This window comes from Glycine max, chromosome 15, assembly GCF_000004515.6.
Source record: "Glycine max cultivar Williams 82 chromosome 15, Glycine_max_v4.0, whole genome shotgun sequence".
NCBI classification, from domain to species: Eukaryota; Viridiplantae; Streptophyta; class Magnoliopsida; order Fabales; family Fabaceae; genus Glycine; species Glycine max.
In genome coordinates, this window is record NC_038251.2 from 14446755 (window position 1) to 14468288 (window position 21534).

A 21534-nucleotide genomic window follows, 5' to 3' on the forward strand; every position below is an offset into this window, starting at 1 on the left:
AAGACGACTCAGTGGAGGAGAAAAGAAGGTTGGATAAAGCGCGGGTTCTCATCCGGACTCAGTGACGGCCATTAATTCAACATACGGTGGAAGTCATGATCGACGGCGACAAGTTCACGGTCCACATCATTGAGGAGTCCTGTCAAGGCAATTTAGATTGTTTGCGGAGGAGGGGGAACGTAGGAGGGTCATCAGAGGAGATTAACTCCGATGACTCTATGCTAGATAGTTCATCCCACATCAACTGGGCCCCAGTTGATAACGCCTCAGACTTACCGGAGCTGGAATCCTGTAGCAATCTTCACGGAGGAGTCCCTCAGAACTCCGTCGGCGTCGAAGAACGAGGGGGGGCAACTCGACCATGTCCGCCGGCGTCGGAATTGCACTCCGCGCGACAAGGCGAAGTCGCGATCTCCTCGCAGAGCACTGAAGTCCAGGATACAACGCCTTTACCCGCTGGGTATACAGACGGTCGCAACCCATTGGACACTTACCCTCGGTCCATAGCTGAAACTTGGGTAACACCATTGCCTGGACAAAATTTTAAATCCTCTTTTCAGGCTATGGAGACAAAAACAGAGATGAGGCAACAGGTCAGCCTTGGTGCCAGGAATGTAGAGGTTAAGGAACATCACCAAAACAGCAATGGTGATAACGGGAGGTCTAGGGGGGTGATTTATGGTCAAAAGGAAACTCATGCAGCAGATAGACACGTGGCCTTGGCTAAAGATGGGGTGGACACATGTGACAAGTCTAAGTATAGTGAGCTAGAGGGGCATATAACAGACAAAACACCACGTAAAGCACATAATGATGAGCATTTTCCCATTTATACCCCTAAAGAGAAAAATTATTTGCTGGGCCTTCAAACACAAGATGGGCTGGATGGGAACTCGTGGCAAGTTTATTCAAGGAAGAGGAGGTGCCAAAAGCAACCAAATACGGGCCTCCTCCCCTCTAATTCAAGAAGCACAGCAATCATTGGAGACACACAACAACAACATAAGAATAACTTGACACAGCTAGAGGAAATTCACCAGGAGATCTTGCAGCAACAGCTCAGAAAGGAAGCAGCTGAGGCAACTCCAGTATCGGATGACCAATATGATCAAGAGGCAAGCCAAATATTGAGTGTGGCCAAACAGTTGGGCCTCACTGGAGAAGGAAGCAAGGAGGAAATCCTGAAGAAGTTCCAACAGATGGAGGAGAGGGACAGAGCAGAAGCAATCAGAAGGGTTAATAACAGTAGGAATCAATGAAGTTAATTTCCTACAATGTTAGAGGCCTTGGGAGGGGTGTTAAGTGGGGAGCAATAAGAAGAATGATCAAGCAGGAGACTGTGGATTTAATATGCCTTCAAGAGACAAAGAAAGAAATGGTAGATAAACCTATGTGTCAAGCTTTGTGGGGTAATGTAGATGTTAATTGGGAAATGTTACCAGCTACCAATTCTGCTGGTGGCATTCTTTGCTTATGGAGTGATAAGGCATTCAGGCTGCAAAGGAAGATCATTGGAAATGGGTTTATTTTAATGGTTGGGGAATGGATCCAAGAAGCACAAATGATAACTCTAGTTACTATTTATTCTCCTTGTGACATTCATAACAAAAGAATTTTGTGGGACTCAGTAAAACAGCTTAGACAGTCTATGGAGGGGGGTCTGTGGTGTATTATGGGAGATTTTAATTCCATAAGGGGCCCTGATGAAAGGTTCTCCAATGTCCAAAGTTCTCATGAAGATAGCTGTACCAGAGAATTTAATCAGTGGATTGATGATTTAGAAGTTTTAGAGGTTCCTTGGCTGGGAAGGAAGTTTACTTGGTATAGGCCTAATGGTGCAACTAGAAGCAGACTTGACAGATTTTTGGTCTCCCATGATTGGTTGGTTAGATGGCCCAGCAGCTCTCAAGCCACACTTGCTCGGAATTTCTCAGATCATTGCCCAATTGTACTTCGTTCTAAGGAGATTGATTGGGGTCCAAAACCTTTTCGAATCTTGGATTGCTGGCTTAGTGATAAATCTTTCAAGGAAGCTGTTCATCATAGCTGGACTTCCATTCAACAGCCAGGTTGGGGTGGAATTATCCTCAAACAAAAGCTTAAGAATTTGAAGCATAGCTTGAAGGCTTGGAATAGACAGCATTTTGGAGATACTCTATCAAAGGTTAAAAGGATTGAGGCTGAACTAAACAAGTTGAAGGAAGACACAAGCCACAGGAATCTGTCCCCTCATGAACAGCAGCAAAGAAAGCAATTGCAGGAAGATCTTTGGGCTGCAGCCCAAGCCCATGAGTCTTTGCTGAGACAAAAATCTAGATCAAGGTGGATCAAGGAGGGTGATTGCAACTCTCGCTATTTTCACATGATGATAAATGCCAACCGCAGTATCAATTCTTTAAAAGGTGTTATGGTGGATGGAGTTTGGACAGCTGACCCTCATCTTGTGAAGGAGGAGGCTAGATCTTTCTTTTTGCAAAGGTTTCTTGAACCAGACCTCCATAGACCCACACTAGATGGTATTCCTTTTCAAACCATCTCTCAACATCAAAATAATGAGCTGGTGGCACCTTTTTTGGAGGAGGAAGTGAGGGGAGCAATATGGGACTGTGGTAGTGACAAGAGCCCTGGGCCTGATGGGATCAACTTTAATTTCATCAAGAAATTTTGGCAGTTAATCAAGCCTGATATCCTCCGGTTTCTAGATGAATTTTATGCTAACGGCATTTTTCCTAGGGGATGCAATGCTTCCTTCCTAGCTTTAATTCCAAAGATGGCTGATCCACAGTTGTTGAATGATTACAGACCTATATCTCTCATAGGCTGTATGTATAAGATTGTAGCGAAGATATTAGCTAAGAGAATGAAGACAGTGCTGCCAACCATCATTAATGAAGCCCAATCAGCTTTCATTGAAGGAAGACACCTTCTTCAGAGTGTCCTCATAGCTAATGAAGTCATTGATGAAGCTAAAAGGAGCCATAAACCCTGCCTTATCTTCAAAGTTGATTATGAAAAGGCTTATGACTCGGTATCGTGGAATTTTCTGTTATATATGCTGAAGAGAACAGGTTTTAGCCCTAAATGGATTAGCTGGATGGAAGGGTGTCTGAAATCAGCCTCAATTTCAGTCTTGGTAAATGGCAGCCCCACAACGGAGTTTATACCTCAAAGGGGTCTTAGACAAGGGGACCCTCTAGCTCCATTTTTATTCAATATAGTAGCTGAGGCATTGAATGGTCTGATGAGGACAGCGCTGGCAGCAAATCTGTACAAAGGTTTCAATATTGCTAGCAGTGAAGTCAGTATCAGCTTGTTGCAATATGCGGACGACACGATCTTTTTTGGCGAGGCTTCTATGGAAAATGTAAAAGTTCTCAAAGCTATTCTAAGAACTTTTGAAGTGGTTTCTGGTTTAAAAATTAATTTTGCCAAGAGCTCTTTTGGTGCTTTTGGTATGGATGACCAGTGAAGGCAAATGGCAGCTAACTATCTCAACTGCAGTCAGCTAGCTCTTCCTTTTGTTTATCTTGGCATACCCATTGGGGCTAACCCGAGGCAAGCTCATGTGTGGGAACCTATTATCCAAAAATATGAGAGGAGATTAGCTAGGTGGAAGCAGAGATATATCTCTTTTGGGGGGAGAGTGGTTCTTATCCAATCAGTCCTTACTTCTCTTCCTATTTATTATTTTTCTTTTTTCAGGGTTCCCCGAATGGTGATTAACAAGTTAATCAGAATTCAGAGAAGCTTTCTTTGGGGAGGAGGTCATGACAACAAAAAGATTGCTTGGATATCATGGGAGACAGTTTGCTTACCCAAAGACAAAGGAGGTTTAGGCATTAAAGACATCCATATGTTTAATATGGCCCTCCTTGGTAAATGGATGTGGAATCTCATGCACCAACAAGGGGCTCTATGAGTTGCAGTTTTGGAAGCTAAATATGGGGGCTGGAGAGGTCTAGCTGAAGAGGCAAACTCAAGTTTACAGTCAATTTGGTGGAGGGATCTAAAAAGAATTATTCATCAGTCCTACAATGGAAAGACTCTTCATCAACAAATTAATTGGAAGGTAGAAGCTGGAGATAAGGTAAGATTTTGGGAGGATAGGTGGATTAGTCATGACCAATCATTAGCTGAAAAGTACCCTCGGCTATACTTGAATTCTAATCATCAACACCAGCTGATTGGTCTCTTGGGGCAGCATAGCAACTATGGATGGGAATGGAACTTTAGTTGGAGACGACAGCTGTCTGACAGTGAAATTGAATCAGCCATATCCTTTCTCTCTAAAGTTGAAGGTATATCCATTAATACTCAAGGTTCTGATACTTGGGTTTGGGCAGCAAATGCATCGGGTATCTTCTCTACTCATAGTGCTTACTCATCGTTTTGGGAGGAGGCAGCTGTTGAGAACCTTCATGAGTGTTTTGAGGACCTCTGGAAGATCAAGATCCCGAGTAAAATTGTGGTGTTTGCATGGAGGATGCTGTGGGACAGATTACCTACAAAATCTAATTTAAGGGCTAGACAAGTGCAGATTTTGGATCTGACTTGCCCATTTTGCAGAAGGGTGGAGGAGAATGCTTCCCACATTTTTATCCATTGCATTAAGATCCAACCTATATGGTGGGAAACAATGACTTGGATAAACATGAAGGGAGCACTTCCATGGAGCATAAAAGATCATTTTATGCAGTATTCTTCCCTGCATGTGGATGGCATCAGACCTAGGAGGTGGCAGTTGTGGTGGTTGGCGGTTACATGGTCCACTTGGTAGCTTAGAAACAGAATTTTATTCTCCAATGCAACCTTTGATGGCAACAAACTGGTTGAAGACGCGCCTTTTCTAATATGGACTTGGCTCCATAATTTGGAGAAGGACTTCTCATTGCATTTTAACCAGTGGTCGAGTAACTTAAGACAGGGTTTTTTGCAGTAGTAGGGTTTTCAGTTTATATTAAATCATATGTATTCTTTCCATAATTTGGTTCCATATCAGACTTTTGCTGTCTGCTTTCAGGAACCATTTATATGGAGCCTAACATTGTAATAGTACCTCTGGTACTTCTTTTATTCTATATATATATATTTATCTTTGCCGATAAAAAAAAAAAGGTGTTGCCATCTATAATAGATGAACGTCGAACTGCTTTCATGGAGGGTAGACATATGTTGCACAGCGTGGTTATAGCTAATGAAGTTGTGGATGAAGCGAAAAGGTGTAATAAAAGTTGCCTAGTGCTCAAAGTTGATTACGAAAAAGCATATGACTCAATGTGTTGGGATTTTCTCTTATATATCATGACTCGGATGGGGTCTTGTACCAAATGGGTTAGATCGATTAAGGGATGCCTGAAATTAACCTCAATATCTATATTGGTTGATGGGAGTCCCACAAATGAGTTTATCCCTCAAAGAGGACTCAGGCAAGGGGACCCATTAGTCCCATTCCTGTTCAATATTGTTGCTGAGGGTCTAACTGGACTGATGAGAGAAGCTTAGGAGAAGAATTTGTTTGAAGGCTTTATGGTAGGAAGAAATGATGTGAATATCAGTCTATTACAGTATGCTGATGATACGTTTTTCCTTGGGAAAGCAATGTTGGCGAATGTAAAAGCAATCGAGGTCATGTTGAGGAGCTTTGAGTTGGTGTCGGGCTTGAAGATAAACTTTGCCAAAAGCAAATTTGGGGCGATCGGAAAGTCTTATCAATGGGTGCAAAATGCTACCAATTATTTAAATTGCATATTGTTGACTGTACCCTTTTCGTATTTGGGTATCCCTATTGGGGTAAACCCGTGAGACACGAGATACAATAGTTCAAAAGATGTGAGAGAAAACTATCTAAATGAAAACAAAGATACCTATCTTTTGGGGAAAGGGTGACCTTGATAAAGTCAGTCCTTAACTCATTTCCTATCTTTTTCTTTTCTAGTGAGGTTGTAGCGTTGGTTCCGAGGGGGGGGGGGGGAATGGCGGTGAAACCTCTTCCATCACCAGGAGAATTGTGGGCAAAAGTCTTGGATTCTAGATATGGAAGTTGGAAGAGTTTGGATGAACCAAGGAGTAGTAGAGATTCTATCTGGTGGCAGGATTTAAGCATTGTTTGCAACTCGTTTGAGGACAGGGTTGGTTTAAACGTGAGACAAAATGGAAAATCGAGTGTGGATCAAAGGTGAAGTTTTGGGAAGATGGGTGGCTGGAAGGAGGGTTGTCGTTGCTGGAGAAATATTCGTGAATGTACAACATTTCTCTACAGCAACAACAATACATTCAGCAGATAGGGGTGGCATCAAACGGAGGATGGGAGTTCCACTGGAGGAGACTATTTATGGAGGGGGAGATAGAAATAGCTACAAAATATATGGAGGACTTAGAAAGCATGGTAGTACAAGTGCAACAACAAGATAGTTGGAGTTGGGGGGCGGATCTAAGTGAGAGTTACACAGTGGGGAGCACTTACAAATTGCTCAATAGACACACAACAAATGAAAATAACAATGGAGTTTACTGATTTATGGAAGCTAAAAGTCCCAAGTAAAGTATCACTCTTTGCTTGGAGGTTGGTTCGCGATAGATTGCCAACAAAGGTTAACTTGAGGAGGAGGAACATGGAATTGAATGATGTATGCTGCCCTCTTTGTAGAAACTACGATGAGGATGCATCCCACCTTTTCTTCAGCTGTGTAAAACCATGCCATTATGGTGGGAAGCACTCTACTGGCTAAACATAGTGGGCGTTTTCCCGGAAATGCCCAGAGAACACTTCCTCCAACATTCCCATGGCCACCTCAATGGTATCAGACTTCAGCAATGGCAAACCTGGTGGATCTCTTTGACCTAGTGCATATGGTATCATAGGAACAAGATTGTCTTCTCAAACAAAAGCTTCAACGGTCATAAGCTGATGGATGATGCGATATTTTTCTGCTGGACATGGCTTAAAAATAGGGAAAAAGGATTTGACATTCCTTTTCATTTATGGTCTAGCAATATTAGGGTTGGGTTATGTATTCAGGGGGGAATGGTCTATAGTTTTCCTTTTTGTGGTTGGGAATCTAGTTACATTCAAATCTATGGCTGCCTAATTCTTGTCCTACAGCTTGTATTAGGACACCATAGCTCTACACATAGTCAATCATGGATGTAAATACACCAGTACTACTTGTACTGTTTTTACTATTATAATACATATTAATATTTTGCTGATAGGGGTTGAACTTAGGACTACCATTTCTATCAATATGTTGTAGGGGGGACAAGAAGAGGAGAGACAATATGGATTTGTTCTTTTTTTCATGTTGACCTAATTGTTTTTGTTATAACTATTTGTTTCTATGTAATTATGTATTCTTACTAGTGCTTTTTTGAACTCTATAAAATAAATTGATGAATTATTCTGAAGCTGAAATTTTAGTTTCTTCCAGTGTTATTAAAAAGCGGTTATGGCGGCGCCATGGCGGTATGGCGTCGAGGATTTTCGGAAAAACGCCACCAAAGAGTGGTGGCGTTGCAGGTTGCGTATGGCGGCTGCCATAGCCATGGCGGTCGTTGCGGAATTGCGGTAATGGCGGAATAGCGCGTTTTTTTTTTTGAAATTTTACACGATAGGTGTTGGGCTGACCCAACCCAACCCTACTCGAGTTTCTCTTGCAAAAGGACAACACACAACAGCGAGCACGAACAGAACAGTCTCCAGCACGACGACGACGAGCGACAGCGACGGCGAAGGCGATGCACGCGACCAGCAGCACAACGACGACGAACAGCAGCGTCGCACGCGAGGGCGACGCACGAGACACAACGCACAGTACCGACGGACGGCGACGGCTCAGTGTTTCGGTGCGTTTCTTTTTTTGTTGTTTTTTTTTTCCGTTTGACACCTGTTTTTGATATTTGAAGCTTTTTTTTCCTTTTTCTATTTGACACCCATTTTTTATTTTTGACACACCCGTTTTTGGAGTTTATTTGGTGTTAGTACTTGGTTATTGTGTGAACTCATGAAATTTTTTTAGTTTATTTGAATGCAATCCATTGTTTTTTTAATTTTTTATTTATATTTATTTTTTATCTATTGTTTTGTTAATATATATATATATATATATATTTTTTTTTTATTTTTTTTTTTTCCGCCATGACGTCTGCCATTTTCCGCTATGCCATCCGCCATATTCTTATGGCAGATTTTTGGCTTTCCGCCAGGAACCGCCATCCGCCATTAACAACATTGGTTTCTTCACATATTTTTCCTGTTTCTTGGAAAAATCGCTTGCTGCAATGCAGTGTGATCCTAATTGAAATGCATTTAATAGTTTTTAGAACCAAAAACTTTCCCTTGAGAAATACTAAGTAACTGATCATTATTCTTGTTACAGTCGGGAAAAGATTAGGCCAGAAAAGGAGCTACTACGAGCAAAAAAGCAGATTTTAAAATGTAAACTTAGTATTCGCGATGCCATACACCAGCTGGATTCTCTTAGTTCTGTGGGTAGCATTGAAGATTCTGCCATTGCTCCAGATGGATCTGTTTATCATGAAAATGTGAGCAAGTGTCAAAACTACGGTTACTTCACTATATTGTGTATTGGTGTTATCTTTTTGCATTCTTTCATGTTCAGGACCTTTTATAATGCTTTGAACCTTGTTTTGATTTTCTAATGGGGAATCATTGATTGCACACTGTTTTCATGTTGAATCAACTCATACAAATAAGGGATGGCTCACCATTTCAAAAGCTGAACATTTTTCTGGTTTTTTCTTCATCTAGATATTCTGTGCCAATTGCAAACTACATGAAGCTTTCCCAGATAATGATATTATACTCTGTGATGGCACTTGCAATCGTGCTTTTCACCAGAGATGTCTCAATCCTCCTTTGGATACTGAAAATAGTGAGCTCCTGTTTACACTTGTCAGCTTGTTCTGTAACCTTTATTGTGCTGATTTTTTATTCATAAAACAAATTGCTTATTATACATTGCAGTTCCTCCTGGAGATCAAGGCTGGTTTTGCAAGTTTTGTGAATGTAAGATAGAAATACTAGAGGCAACAAATGCCCATCTTGGGACTCAATTCTCCCTAGACAGTACTTGGCAGGTTTTTTACCTTAATAGTCTCTTATCCAGCAATTTTTCGGATATCAACTTCTCTTTTGATATATTTATTCTTATTGCTATAAGTAATAATGGTTTTCTCCCATAAATTAAGGATGTATTCAAGGAAGAGGCTGCTATGCCTGATGGTGACATTGCATTACTAAATCCTGAAGAAGAATGGCCATCAGACGATCCTGAAGATGATGATTACAATCCAGAGAGGAAAGAAGACAACCACAACTTTGACACAGAAGGAGCTGATGAAAATGCATCCAATGATTCAACCAGTTGTTCCAGTCTGTTGTCTTTGAATGGCGAATGTCCTCCAGTAGATGAAGGCATCTGTCATGAATATTATTCTGTTAATAGCTGCTTAGATTCTGATGAATCTGGGGAAATAGCATGTGGTCCTAGGCAGCGTAAAGCTGTTGACTACAAGAAACTCTATGATGTGAGTACCTAAGTTTTCATTCAATGTAAGCATGTGTTCTCACAGTAAAGTTGACAACTTCAGATAATATAGAATTCACAAGTCACCAGCCTTAAGTTGATAGTTCAAAATTCAAGGCTTCTGTTAAGCCACTGCCTGTCATTTAATAGTGTTGGTCTTTCTTATAAATTGGGTCGGAAAATATTAGTTTATACTACTGATTTAAAAATGAATTTCCAATTAGATGTATTATTTGCCGTTGGTTGTTGTGTAGATGGAATTTTATGTGTTTCTTTTTTTGCACGGAAATACTACTAAAAAAGTAGTGCTCCCTATTTTCTTCTCTGGCCACATGTAGTTTCATTTGATTTTCCATATTTTTAGGAAATGTATGGGAAGGATGCTCCACCTTGTGAACAAATGAGTGAAGATGAAGATTGGGGTCCTGGCAAAAGAAAGAGAAGAGAAAAGGAGTCAGATGCTGTCAATACTCTTATGACTCTGCATGAAAGTGAGAATAAACATTCTGATAATGAGAAAAATGATAGAACGAGAGAAGGTTCTTCAGGCATACAAATAAGAAGATCTTGTTTCAGGATTCCGCTTGATGCAGTTGAGGTATTACTTGTAGAGTTGTAGTAATTTCTGTTGTCATCTTTCTTTGTTGTCATTACCCCCCTCCCCTCCTCTTTTGAAACTCCAGTTGACAACACATATATAAATAGTTATACATGCATTAATTTGTTTCTTTTAACTGTTTTTTTAATGAAATATGCCAGAAACTTCGCCAAGTTTTTGCAGAGAATGAGCTTCCTCCAAGATCTGTGAAGGACAGCCTTTCGAAAGAGTTGGGACTAGATCCTGAAAAGGTTATGCCTTGCAGTCCCTGGTTGCATCTTGTTTCTACATTAATCTGAAATTCTGAAATTATCTTGTAGTAGTGTTACCTTTGTTAAACATTATGTATTAAACTGCAAATTTTGTACTATCCCCATCTGCAAGTTACTTGCGTTGCTTTTGGTCTTTATTCAAGTCAGTCAGCTCTTGATTGGTTCAAACTCTGTTACTAATGTGTTAGAAAATGCAGGTTAGCAAATGGTTCAAAAATGCACGTTACTTAGCACTTAAAACCAGAAGGGTAAGCTTTACTGTTATGCTTTTTCTCTCTCCTTTTTCACTTTATATGAGTAATATTGTTTCTTTTATTCCATTCTTCCTCTTATTCATAATTTTTCAGAAATCTGCCATATGTCTCTTCTGAATGATCATCATCCCATCTAGACATCCTTTAGTGTTGATATATTTATAATCAGTTCGTGAATAAGATATATAATAACTAGGTCAGTTCATAGGCAGTTAGGAACAAGATAGTGAATTGGAGACTATATGATGGAAATAAGGATTCATCTGCAGATAGGATTTTCCTTAGTACCAGACCTTGAATAAATGATTCATATTTTTTTTGTGCTGAAGCTTGAGAAGACAAAAAAAAAAACCATTAGTTATTCTTTAATGTGGTTTGCCCTCACAAAAACTAAAGAAAATGCTTTACAATATCACTCAACTCATTATTCTTATTAATTTGTTAATAATGTGGCATCTTTTTGTGTCAGGAATTAAGAAATTGTTTTGTTCTTGGAATTTGCAATGAAGTCTGACATAAGTGAGTGTTGTTTCAGTATCAATCAGAAGGAGAACGGCTTCAGAGTTTCACTTCTAAGATCACAAAGGATTCTATATCTCAAAACGAGGAGAAAGATGAGCTTTTGAAATCGAAGGTCTCCAAAATTACTGTGATTCATTCCAAGAAGGATGGTAAAAACATCACAGGCAAAGAGAAAAATAAATTATCTAACATTCTTTTGAAGAAAAGGCAACCAAAAATATCTCCACCTTTAGCAAGAGAAAATGGCAACAAGGTGCTTTTCTACTAATCTAAATGTCGTGTTCTGTTTGCGCTTTTGCTCGCTTGAGAAGCGGCAATGCTGTGTAAACTATTTCCAAGAACACAGAATTTTTCTTGCAGATCACTTGAGAAAAGGTAGCCTATGTTATTGGAAGTTTTATTAACAATTGGTTGCACTTTAATGCTGTATTTTCAGGACTCTATGGAGATCAGTAATGATGTTAAGTTGAAGAAACTGTTGAAAAAAAGGAAAAGAGGGGTAAATATTATATTTGAAGGAGACTCTCAGGCAGCAGAGTTGGAATTTGAAAGACTCGGCAAAGTAAAGATGAAACTAGATAGCATGAAGCAAAAATTAAATGAAGTTCAAAATTGCAGAGCAAAGGGTTCAAATGAACTCTATTTAAATGAACCCTCTATTATATATGTACCCACAGCCCAATTAAGGGAAAAGATTGAATAATAATTATATTTTTTTATTACATTTTTGCACAGCAGAGTAATACATGATATATGTTGTAAGTTTGATGTACCTACCTTATACTATAAATGAAAATGCAACAATCTTTTATAAAGTTTATAATATTAGTACATGTCCATTGCTAGAAGCTCTTGGAACTTGGAAGATCAATTTAGAGAGTAACTAAAAAATCTTTTTGGTAGTTGGAGGAGAGAGCCTTTTGGTTTTACAGGGTTCATCACTTACTATATTAATTATTTAATTTTTTACAACATTTTTTTTAACACAAATCAATAGGAAATTTTGTACTCAACGTGAAGTACCTCCACTCCACTGCCAGCAACGTTAAACTTGTTACTAACATTGAAATTGACCATTGCAACGTTAATAAATAGTAGTATTTAACTAATTTTAGCATTTGATTAAAAATTAGGACTAAATATTTAAATAAACTATTAATGGAACAGAATACCATATTTAATTAATTTTAGTATTTAATTAAAAATTAGGACTTAATAAATATTTAATTAATACATTACTGAATAGAATACCAAAATCTAAATAAATATAATTTTAACTAAATTAAATATTTAATTAAAAACTAGGACTTAACAAATATTTAAATAAATATTAATGAATAGAATATCAAATCCAATTTAGACTTAATAGATATGTAAATAAAATATTTAAAAGTCAGGTTAAATTAATTTGTAGGTCCCTGAACTATTTGACAATTTTTAATTAGGTTTATAAACTACTTTTTTATAATAGAAACCTAATTAAAAAAGAAATAGAAGTTCAAGAACGTAATTGAAAAAATTGTTTAGCGGCATAATTAATTTTTTTACATAGTTTAGGGGCCTACTAAATAATTTTAAAATAAATTAAAAAAACATACAAAAATATCACTTTAATTGAAGAGTGTATTCAAAATGAGTGCATTAGGTTTGTCCAAACAAAACTTAAGGGAAAACTAGAAGAACATTAAGGGGACCAATGCTTATGGAGTTTGAGAATTCTAGTTGAAAAATCTGTAGTAGTTGAGAATACTGAACTTAGAACTTGCAAATATGAGAATACTATACTAGCCTAAAGAAGAGAGAATATTGACTTGGCGTTAACAACAAGGACCTAATAAAAAAAAGTACAAGTATTCAATTAGAAAAAAAAATAGTATAGAAATCTAATTAAAAATGATCAAATAGTACAAGGATCTACAGCTTAGTTTAACATAAAAATTATGAAATTTTGATTAAAGTATGATATAATTTCAGGTGGATATTTTTTTAGAATAATTACTTATGATCTTGTTTGCTAATATATCAGTCCCTATACACTTCATGTTGCTAAATTTTTTTTAGAGGAAAAGAACTTATTGTATTTCATTTAGAATAGTAGCATAAATACAAGTGGGAATATGCTAAAAAATATAGTTACTAGCATGTAACCTAGAAGTCCTAGCAATAGTATAGGCTACTTGGTTGGCTTGCCTCCTAATTAAAGTCAACCTTGAGTTTGGAAAATTACATAAAATAGATTGACAACATAGGCTTGCAATCAATCTCCAAGATAAAGTTGTCAATCTGTAGTTCGGTCACCCATTGAATGGCTTGCACAAGAGCCCAAGCTTCAGCCATTGAATGATTCCAGCTCCATGAACATATTGTTGTTTGAAGATTGCAACATCCACATTTAATTTGACAAAGTTGTGATCCGATTTCTTCCAAGTGCATGTGTTGCTGCCATTTGTGCGAACTGGTTGAGTTTCATTGTCATTAAAACCTCGAGCTTTAGACCATTCAAATAAGAATTGCATAGCTTGCGAGAATGAGACAGATGGTGAAGGGTTGCGCTCCTTCCATATTTTATCGTTCTAACGTTTCCAGATGCACCACAGTGTGATTGCAAATACGCATCTATTGTCTACAGGAAGAGAATCGAGCAGATTAAAGATCAAATCAGTTGCTCCCTCGGCTTGGTTCATTTGGTAGTTGATTTTTTCCTGAAGTCCTGCAACTTCCCATACTGTTTTGACTTGATGGCAGCCAACGAATAAGTGTCATTCGTTCTCCAAATTTGTCTCACAATAGGCATATAAGCAATTAAGCATGGACAAGAGACCTTCTTCTGCTTGAGCCTAGTTCTTGTTGGTAAACAGCCTCGGAGAGTAAGCCATAGGAAATGCTTTGCCTTTGGCAGAATTTGGAGGTTCCAGATTAAAGACCAGTCACCTTGCACTCTATGGTCATTGTTACATATCATTTTCTCCATAAGTAAATGGTAGGCTGATTTGAAAGAGTAGTTGTCATCCGCATTTTGTTTCCAAATGAGAAGATCATTGGCTTGAGTGTCAAGCAAAGGGTTCGAATGTCTCTCGCATCATCATCTTTGAAATTCTGCTCTATAATATTCAATATCTCCAACACTTTCAGTTGTGGTTAATTAAAGAATTAACATTCATAAATTCGAGACCTAGTGGAGGAGAAGATGATACAAATAACTTATCTGAATTTCACAGCCATGGTTGGGTTCATATGTTGATTGAGTTGTCATTGCCTAATCTCCATCTCATGCCTTCCTTTACCAAAGCCTGTGAAGTGTGGATGCTATGCCATGTATTACTCGAATTGTGCCTTAGAGGGGCATCCAGAAACACACAATTGGAAAAATATTTAGATTTGAATCTCTTTGTTACAATAGCATTAGGGTTGGTTGTGAATTTTCAACCTGACTTCCCTAGCACGGATAGGTTAAAACTATGAAGATGATGACATCCCAAGCCACCAAATTCCTTCTTGATAGTCACTTTTCCTAGTTGAGCCAATGAATACCTTTTGTTAAGCCATTCCTTGAACCCCACCAGAAAGAATTCATCATTTTTTGAAGATCGTCCTCCAAAGTTGAAGGTAGAAGGTAGACACTCATGCAGCAAGAGGGAATAACCTGTGCACCAGATTTAAGGTGAACTTCCTTGCCTACCTTGGATAAGTGCTTGTCAGACTAGTGGTTGATACATCTCCAAAGTCTATCCTTAAAAAGCCCATTAGTGTAAATCTTCTTAGTGTTTATCCCCCACGGTTGCACGATAATTGGTATTAAAGTTGATGGTTCAACTTGATGACCGACTCAAACAAGTATGATGACAACGATAGATCCATGGACATTGAGATCCCTTGTATCAAAATTCTTTCTGGTGGGTGAGTCCATGCATAAAGGCCAAGTAGTGGGTCCTATAGGTGTTGTGACAGTACAAGGTACTAGAGTATGTTGCAGCAATGGCTAGACGAGTTGAGACAGCTACAGTTAAGCTCTAAAGGCCACTATTGGATACTCATGGACTGAAAATGGTTTCCACTCAAGGGGGAGGCTACCATGTGGAAGACACTCACACTTGAGGAGGAGATTATTGAAGTACAAGTGTGAGGTGAAGTCCCACCTCGGGTAGAAATGGAAAAGTTGAACACCATATAAGTGAGAAGAAGACACATAAACCCGAGCCTTAAAGTTTTGGGTTAAAGTGTGGTGTTAAGTTCACTTATATGGTTGCTCATGGTCAATTGGTGTAAATATCCCGAGAGAGATGATTATTGACCCTGTATACATAAAATAAAAATGTACGATGGCAGTGGATCACCTTATCTAAGTCTTCTCTAGGAGATAAATTACACACAAAATCCCTATTAATCCTGATAGAATATTGAATAGTTTCCAAACAGGTTTTCATTCATCATATCCATTTTGCATTGAATCCCATCTTAGTCATTAGCAATAACTTTAGTGAACTCTGACAAATTCTTTGTCAATACCAATTTTGAGAGCCAACACTCTCATTTTTCCTTTTGACTTACATTTCATGTGGTGAATAATTTCAAAGACAATAAGGACATTGTCAAAGATAGAACGTCTCTCAACAAAAAAAAAATTGCTTTAGGGAAATGCATTTGTGGAGCAAAGGTTTAAGATGGTTGACTAAGGTTTGGGAAATAATTTTATAAAGGACATTGCATAGAGAAATAGGTTTTAAGTCTTTCATGGATGTGGGGTTGGAAATTTTTGGGATAAGGACAATAGAGGTTTGGTTTATTTGAGGAGGGGGGGGGGGGGAAGAGACTTGTATCAAGCCAAGATAATGCAATTGTAAAAATATCTAGGCCACACAAGTTCCAAATTTTTTTTGTAGAAGGCAAGGTTCAATCCATATGGACTTAGAGATTTGTTAGAGTCCATTTGAAAAAGAGTATTTTTGAATTCATCAATGGTGAAAAATGCAAGAGAATTGTTATCACCAAACTTCATCAATTTCAATAGTAGCACCACAATACATATTATTAAAACAAGAATTTGCAACATTACAAATGTCCCTATGCTCGGTCACCACCATGTCATCATCACGAGTTAGGGAAGCAATGATATTTTTCATTCTTGTAGTTGCAAAAGAGTGAAAGAAACTAGGATTGATATCACCATCTTTGAGCCAATAAACTTTTGAGTCTTTAAAATTGTCACATATGTCTGTGAAACTATATCACAATGTCATTTGAGTCTTTAAAATTGTAACACAAGTTATTTTAGTCCCTAAAACGGTAAAAGTCCATTTAGTTCCTAAGTCTCATGGGCATGCAAATCTCATACCAAACATTTCTCCTTTACAAGCTTGCAAGGGTTTATTTAGTTCAATTTTTAGAGTTTTAAGAATGTCAAGGATATTGCTATCTATGTCAATGGTGAAGCAAAAAAAGGTATATAGAATGCCACAAGCTAGCTACATAACTAATACTACTTTGTTATTTTTGTTTCTAGTATCTGTTGTCAAATAATAATGTTATGTAATTATGTAACAATAATGTTGACAATCTAGTGACATATCGTGTTATCAAGGAGTTGTTGACAATCTAGTGACATATTGTGTTATCAAGGAGTTTGACGGGATAGTTCCGTGTAATCTTTTTTAGTATACTATGTTTTAATTTTTTTTATTTGTTAAGAACAACTAATGATGTCAGACAAATTGAAAAATGATTAAAAACATAATTAACCAAGTGATTGGATACAAATGATTAATGTACTAACGTTAAAATTGAACAGTTCAGATAATACTCGAGTTCGATCCTTAGAAGAAATAATTCTTGATCAAACTTTACTTACATCTCGTCCAAACTTTAGATTAATCAGAATCACTTTCTCTTTGATGAACTGGAAAATTAAGAAGAAGAAAAAATACAATTAATAAAAAAATTTCATATAACTATCCCGTCAGACTCATTGTTGCCCTGACAAATTAATGAAATATTATTAACATTATTATTATGTCATAGTTAATTTATTACTCAATTTCATGTACTAGACAAAAAAAAAATAGCGAAGTATATAGGTACAATTGGCAGAAAACGTAGGGAGTTGAGTGGAGAGGAGGGGTTCCGATGTTATACAAAGAAAAGAATTAAGAATTTTTATTGAAAGGTTACAAAACAAAGAGATGTCGAATATAACAAGTAAAAATCTCATGGATCCTGTAATTAATTACTCAAATATATACATAGGTGAATGTAATAACTCGAGGAAAGAAAAAGAAAAGAAAAGAAAAGAAACAAAAGAGAATACTACTATTTTCTTGTTTTTCTAACAAATCAAAATTTTTCTAATATGGTCAATTCAACTCAATCGTGCCTTGATTCTGGGCCGTTGATGTGCGTTGACTATCCAAAACTGATGCCTGATCTGCTTCTTTTCTTTATAGCGTAGCCCACTTTTTTTTCTTACTCCTCCCTCCATCCACGAAGAAATAGACCTGTCCTGCAACCACACCAACACAAAAACCAAAATAAAATAAAGGTTCAGTGCTTTTGCACCATGCACCCTGCACTAGGCACTAGCATAACATGAACACTCCACCAACATTTTGAGTTCAGATTTCATAAACTACGCTAACACATGTCAAATGTTGATAAACGGTAATACTATATATAAAAGAAAATACAATAACTAATAAAAATTGTTGTAAAATTACGTAGTATAATAACAACAACAACAAAAACAGCTTTTATCAGTAAGAGAGATCGTTAATTCGTTATACAAGAGCAAAATAGTGAAAGAGATCGTTATATAAATAGTACAATGTCATCGAACTTAATAAAAATAATTACGTAAATACTATGATTAAAAAAAACAATATTTTCCAAATGCAAGGGTCGTTCTTTTAAAAAAAATCCCTCGATTTAAATAGTAAATAATTAAATATTAATATTGATATAAAAACATAATTAGCCCAGAACAAAACACTAGTTTAACTTTGTACATAAAATAATAAAATATGCAGGTCTAACTAAAAAGCATTAAATATATTATTATATTTTAAATTTGTGTTTTAACTTGTATATGCATTATTATTAGCATAAGAAGTTTACATTAAATAAAGCATTTTTTTCATCCATAAGCTATTTATCTCTTCAAATTTTCTTCCAAAAGCAAATTACATGTAGGAACCATAAGAAGGAGAAGGAGCATAAAGCGTTCAGTGTTCATTTCACTGTGAAAAACGAAATTAAAGGTTCAAACCTTTTTTCTTTTAGATTTCAAATCGCGGGCGAGAGACGAGCAGCTTAGGGTGACGTCATTTCCCGGCGAACCATCGGCGAACGGCGACCCCCGGTCCGACCAAGCATTCCGAACGTCGTCGTAATTCAATTTCAACAGCAAGCCCTGACTCACTGCCACCTCCTCCGGTAATAATTCCTTCACCAAATCCTTCTTGTTTTTCTTATTCTTTGCCTTCTTCTTCGTTGTCGTCGTGGTGGTTGCCGGAACCAAATCCTCCGCCGCAGCGTGCTTCATCCGCGGCGAGATTTGAAGCATATCAACCACACAAAAATTCCACCACTTCGTATCATCATCCTCACCAACTCCCCGGAGAGTCCTCACCCAACCGAACTTTCCTCCATCACCGCAGTGACACGAGGGATGATACAACGGTGACTGAGACCTAAAACAAATTTTAAGAAAAATATTTTACTTTAAACCAGAACTTTTTATTTTATAAAATCTCACAGAAAATATTTTTGTTTTGTGAGCCTAAACTTGAGTTTTAGTGGTTTTACCTTTGTTTCAGTCCTATGTGACACTCAGTGCAATTAGTATCATCTTTTTGAACTGTTCTTCCTCTCATGATGCCATCGATTCCTTCCTCGATTTCCTCGTCGAGCATCGATTCGCAATCGAACTCTTCACTCTCCAAATCCAATTTGTCGCAATTCACCACTTTGGTGCTTAGTTCGCATGGCTTATTAATATTCTCTCGCACGCTGAAGAAGGCTTTGTTAGGCTCCGTTTGGAAACTACGTTTTCTTTCAAGGAGGAAAGAGAAGGCGTCGTTGTCGTTGTCGCTGTTTTCGTAATCTCTGAAGAGTAATAAAGGTTCAGACGAGTCGTTATATTCGGTTATAATTGGTTTCGTGAACTTTTCAGGGTTTTTTAGGTTTTTAGTGGAAAAGAGGTTCGGATGTGCTGTGGAGAGGAGTGTGGCGGCTTCGTTGAAGGTTTGATTCGGTCGCTTTCGGAGGGTTCGAGGTTTTTTCCTGAAGATTATTGATTGGGGAGAGTTGGTGGTTTCCGAGGTTGTTGTTGAAGAAGGAGAGGAGGTGGGTGAAGTTAGGGTTGATGTGGATGAAGATTTGGCGAAGTCCAAATTGAATCCACAGGTTCTTCCGCAGCTTGAACTCATTTGGTTCAGCTGAAAATTAAGTAAAAAATCTTGGTTGAAGAAGGTATTTGAAGTGTGGGAAAAGTGGTTTTTTTGAACTTTGTTGGAAAATGGAAAGAAACTAAATATCTTGAGAGTTTGTGTCTCAGTCTTAAACACGTTACAGGAAAAGGCTCTCTCTCAAGTAGTAAGTACTCTACTACCTAATTGGATTGTCGAGGAAGATAAGGACTTTTTAGAAGGTGCAAAACCCTAAACCCAATAAGTAGACAGAATACAAGTTGTAGGCTTATGTTTTTAGGTTAGAAAATGGAATAGTGTTTATTCCGCCGCCCAAAAATGTGGTGAAAATTGGAGATGGGAAGAAAAAGAAAAAATAACTAAATAGAGAGAATAAGTGGTAGATGTGATCCTCTAAAAAAAAATGGTAGATATGATAATTAAGTAAGAGTTTAATGGATATGTATTCTTGTAAAAAAAATTTACATTGTCCATTAATTTAAAAATCTTAGTTGGTGTAAGAGAAAATTGAAATAGGTCATGCATTGATATTTTGTAAAATAATTTTATTCTATAAGTTATTTATAAATCATTTGTTGATTTTTTTAATAATTATTTTTAACTATTATAACTTTAAAAACTAAATTAAATAATTGGTTGATGCCTTACCAAAAAAAGACTATCTTGCCCAAAAAAATTGATTAATGATATAAAAAAAATTTACATTAACTACACGTATGAAAATTAAACTAAAGGATTAATATAGTGTATAAGATTTCATTGCATTTGAAAAATGATCTATTTATCAAAAGAACTCATATTCGATTTCCACCACATGTAAAATCATCTTAAGTGAACAGTCATGCACGTGAGTAAGAATAATTTAACTCAATGGACTAAGAGACACCAATCATCCCTAACCTAAAAAAAAACTCATAAGAATGGATAGATAATTATAATGATTCTAAAAAAAAATAAAGAAAAAGAGGAAGATAAGAATACCATGAATTTCCCATTTTATTAAAAAAATACCATATATGGAAAGATCACCGCTGAATTAGATATAGTACATTCTACACCTCCCTATTGTAGCCAAAATCCAAAAAAAGTGGTGTCTGAAACACAAGTGTAGAGAATTAAGAAACGGAGTATTGGTAAGGTAAGGCCAGGGCACAGATATCAAATTGGGTTTGGCTAAGTAAATATCTGAAAGGAAATTGGAGAGTGTGAAGCAATAGTAATAGACAAGAGCACAGGCTAAGGGATAAGAAGAGAGAACGAATGTTTTAGCAGAGAGAAAGTCACGGACTCACGGGGCGAAGTAGATAAAGGAAAAGACCCCAAACCCGTTGGGGGCTCTGTACTGTATATATTATAAGCATAATCAAAATGGCAGCAGAGGAACGTAGTAGGCTCACTGACTGTATCGAGATGAGAACGAAAGGAAAAGACAATGCTCGGTTTCATTCATGGGACCACTGCATTAGCTCTGCTTTTGTTTTCATTCCAAGTTGTTTTACCGTAACGGTCTCAATTTCCTTCTCTATCGTCTATATTTTATCTTCTTTTATACATACATCTAAGATATTTTCAGTGTAAATAAAGTATAGGGAAATGTTACTAGCTCATCCCATTCTGAAGAGAATTGAAGTGGATGGAGGAGAAAGGCACACTGAAAAAGAAAAGGTGAAGAAAAAAAAAATTAACAATAGATATACGGAAAAGTTGGAGAGAGATCTATAGAGAGAAAAAAAAGGAGATAGAAATGAGTTATAAGAAAATGTGTGCAATGAATATTATTACTAAAACATACTGTTTATTTAAAGTGTGTCAATGTAGTGTGTTATATTCTTTAATAATAAGAATAAAAAAAATTTAAGACTATTTTTATTTCAATATAAGTGTTTCAAAATAGTTTTTTTTAATAAGAGGATTTTTTAATATTTT

At 37.0% G+C, this 21534-nt stretch overlaps 2 protein-coding genes across 7 annotated transcripts in view; one reads left to right on the forward strand and one right to left on the reverse strand.

Annotated features, from left to right (window-relative positions):
• The window catches only part of LOC100787118 (pathogenesis-related homeodomain protein), a 20263-nt gene extending 8350 nt beyond the window's left edge, over window positions 1-11913 (forward strand). For all 5 annotated transcript variants that reach the window (XM_014767983.3, XM_014767984.3, XM_006597736.4 and 2 more), the window contains 9 exons: window positions 8376-8541; window positions 8768-8891; window positions 8984-9096; window positions 9208-9546; window positions 9910-10143; window positions 10305-10394; window positions 10613-10663; window positions 11205-11444; window positions 11628-11913. In XM_014767983.3, coding sequence (XP_014623469.1) covers window positions 8376-8541; window positions 8768-8891; window positions 8984-9096; window positions 9208-9546; window positions 9910-10143; window positions 10305-10394; window positions 10613-10663; window positions 11205-11444; window positions 11628-11894 — 1624 coding nt within the window. In that variant the 3' untranslated portion in view covers window positions 11895-11913. The remainder of the gene's footprint in view (window positions 1-8375; window positions 8542-8767; window positions 8892-8983; window positions 9097-9207; window positions 9547-9909; window positions 10144-10304; window positions 10395-10612; window positions 10664-11204; window positions 11445-11627) is intronic.
• Window positions 11914-17475: 5562 nt separating this feature from the next.
• On the reverse strand, window positions 17476-21213 carry LOC102670319 (protein CHLOROPLAST IMPORT APPARATUS 2). 2 transcript variants are annotated; one of them, XM_006597737.4, is made up of 3 exons: window positions 18986-21213; window positions 18447-18870; window positions 17476-17684 (listed from the first exon to the last, which is right to left on the reverse strand). In XM_006597737.4, the coding sequence occupies exons 1-3, from the start codon at window positions 19606-19608 to the stop codon at window positions 17544-17546; spliced, it is 1188 nt and encodes a 395-aa protein (XP_006597800.1). In that variant the 5' UTR covers window positions 19609-21213; the 3' UTR covers window positions 17476-17543. The 2 variants fall into 2 exon arrangements, with proteins under 2 accessions (XP_006597800.1, XP_025981414.1); XM_026125629.2 differs by having other exon boundaries at window positions 17476-17679; window positions 18986-20115.
• Window positions 21214-21534: the final 321 nt, after the last annotated feature.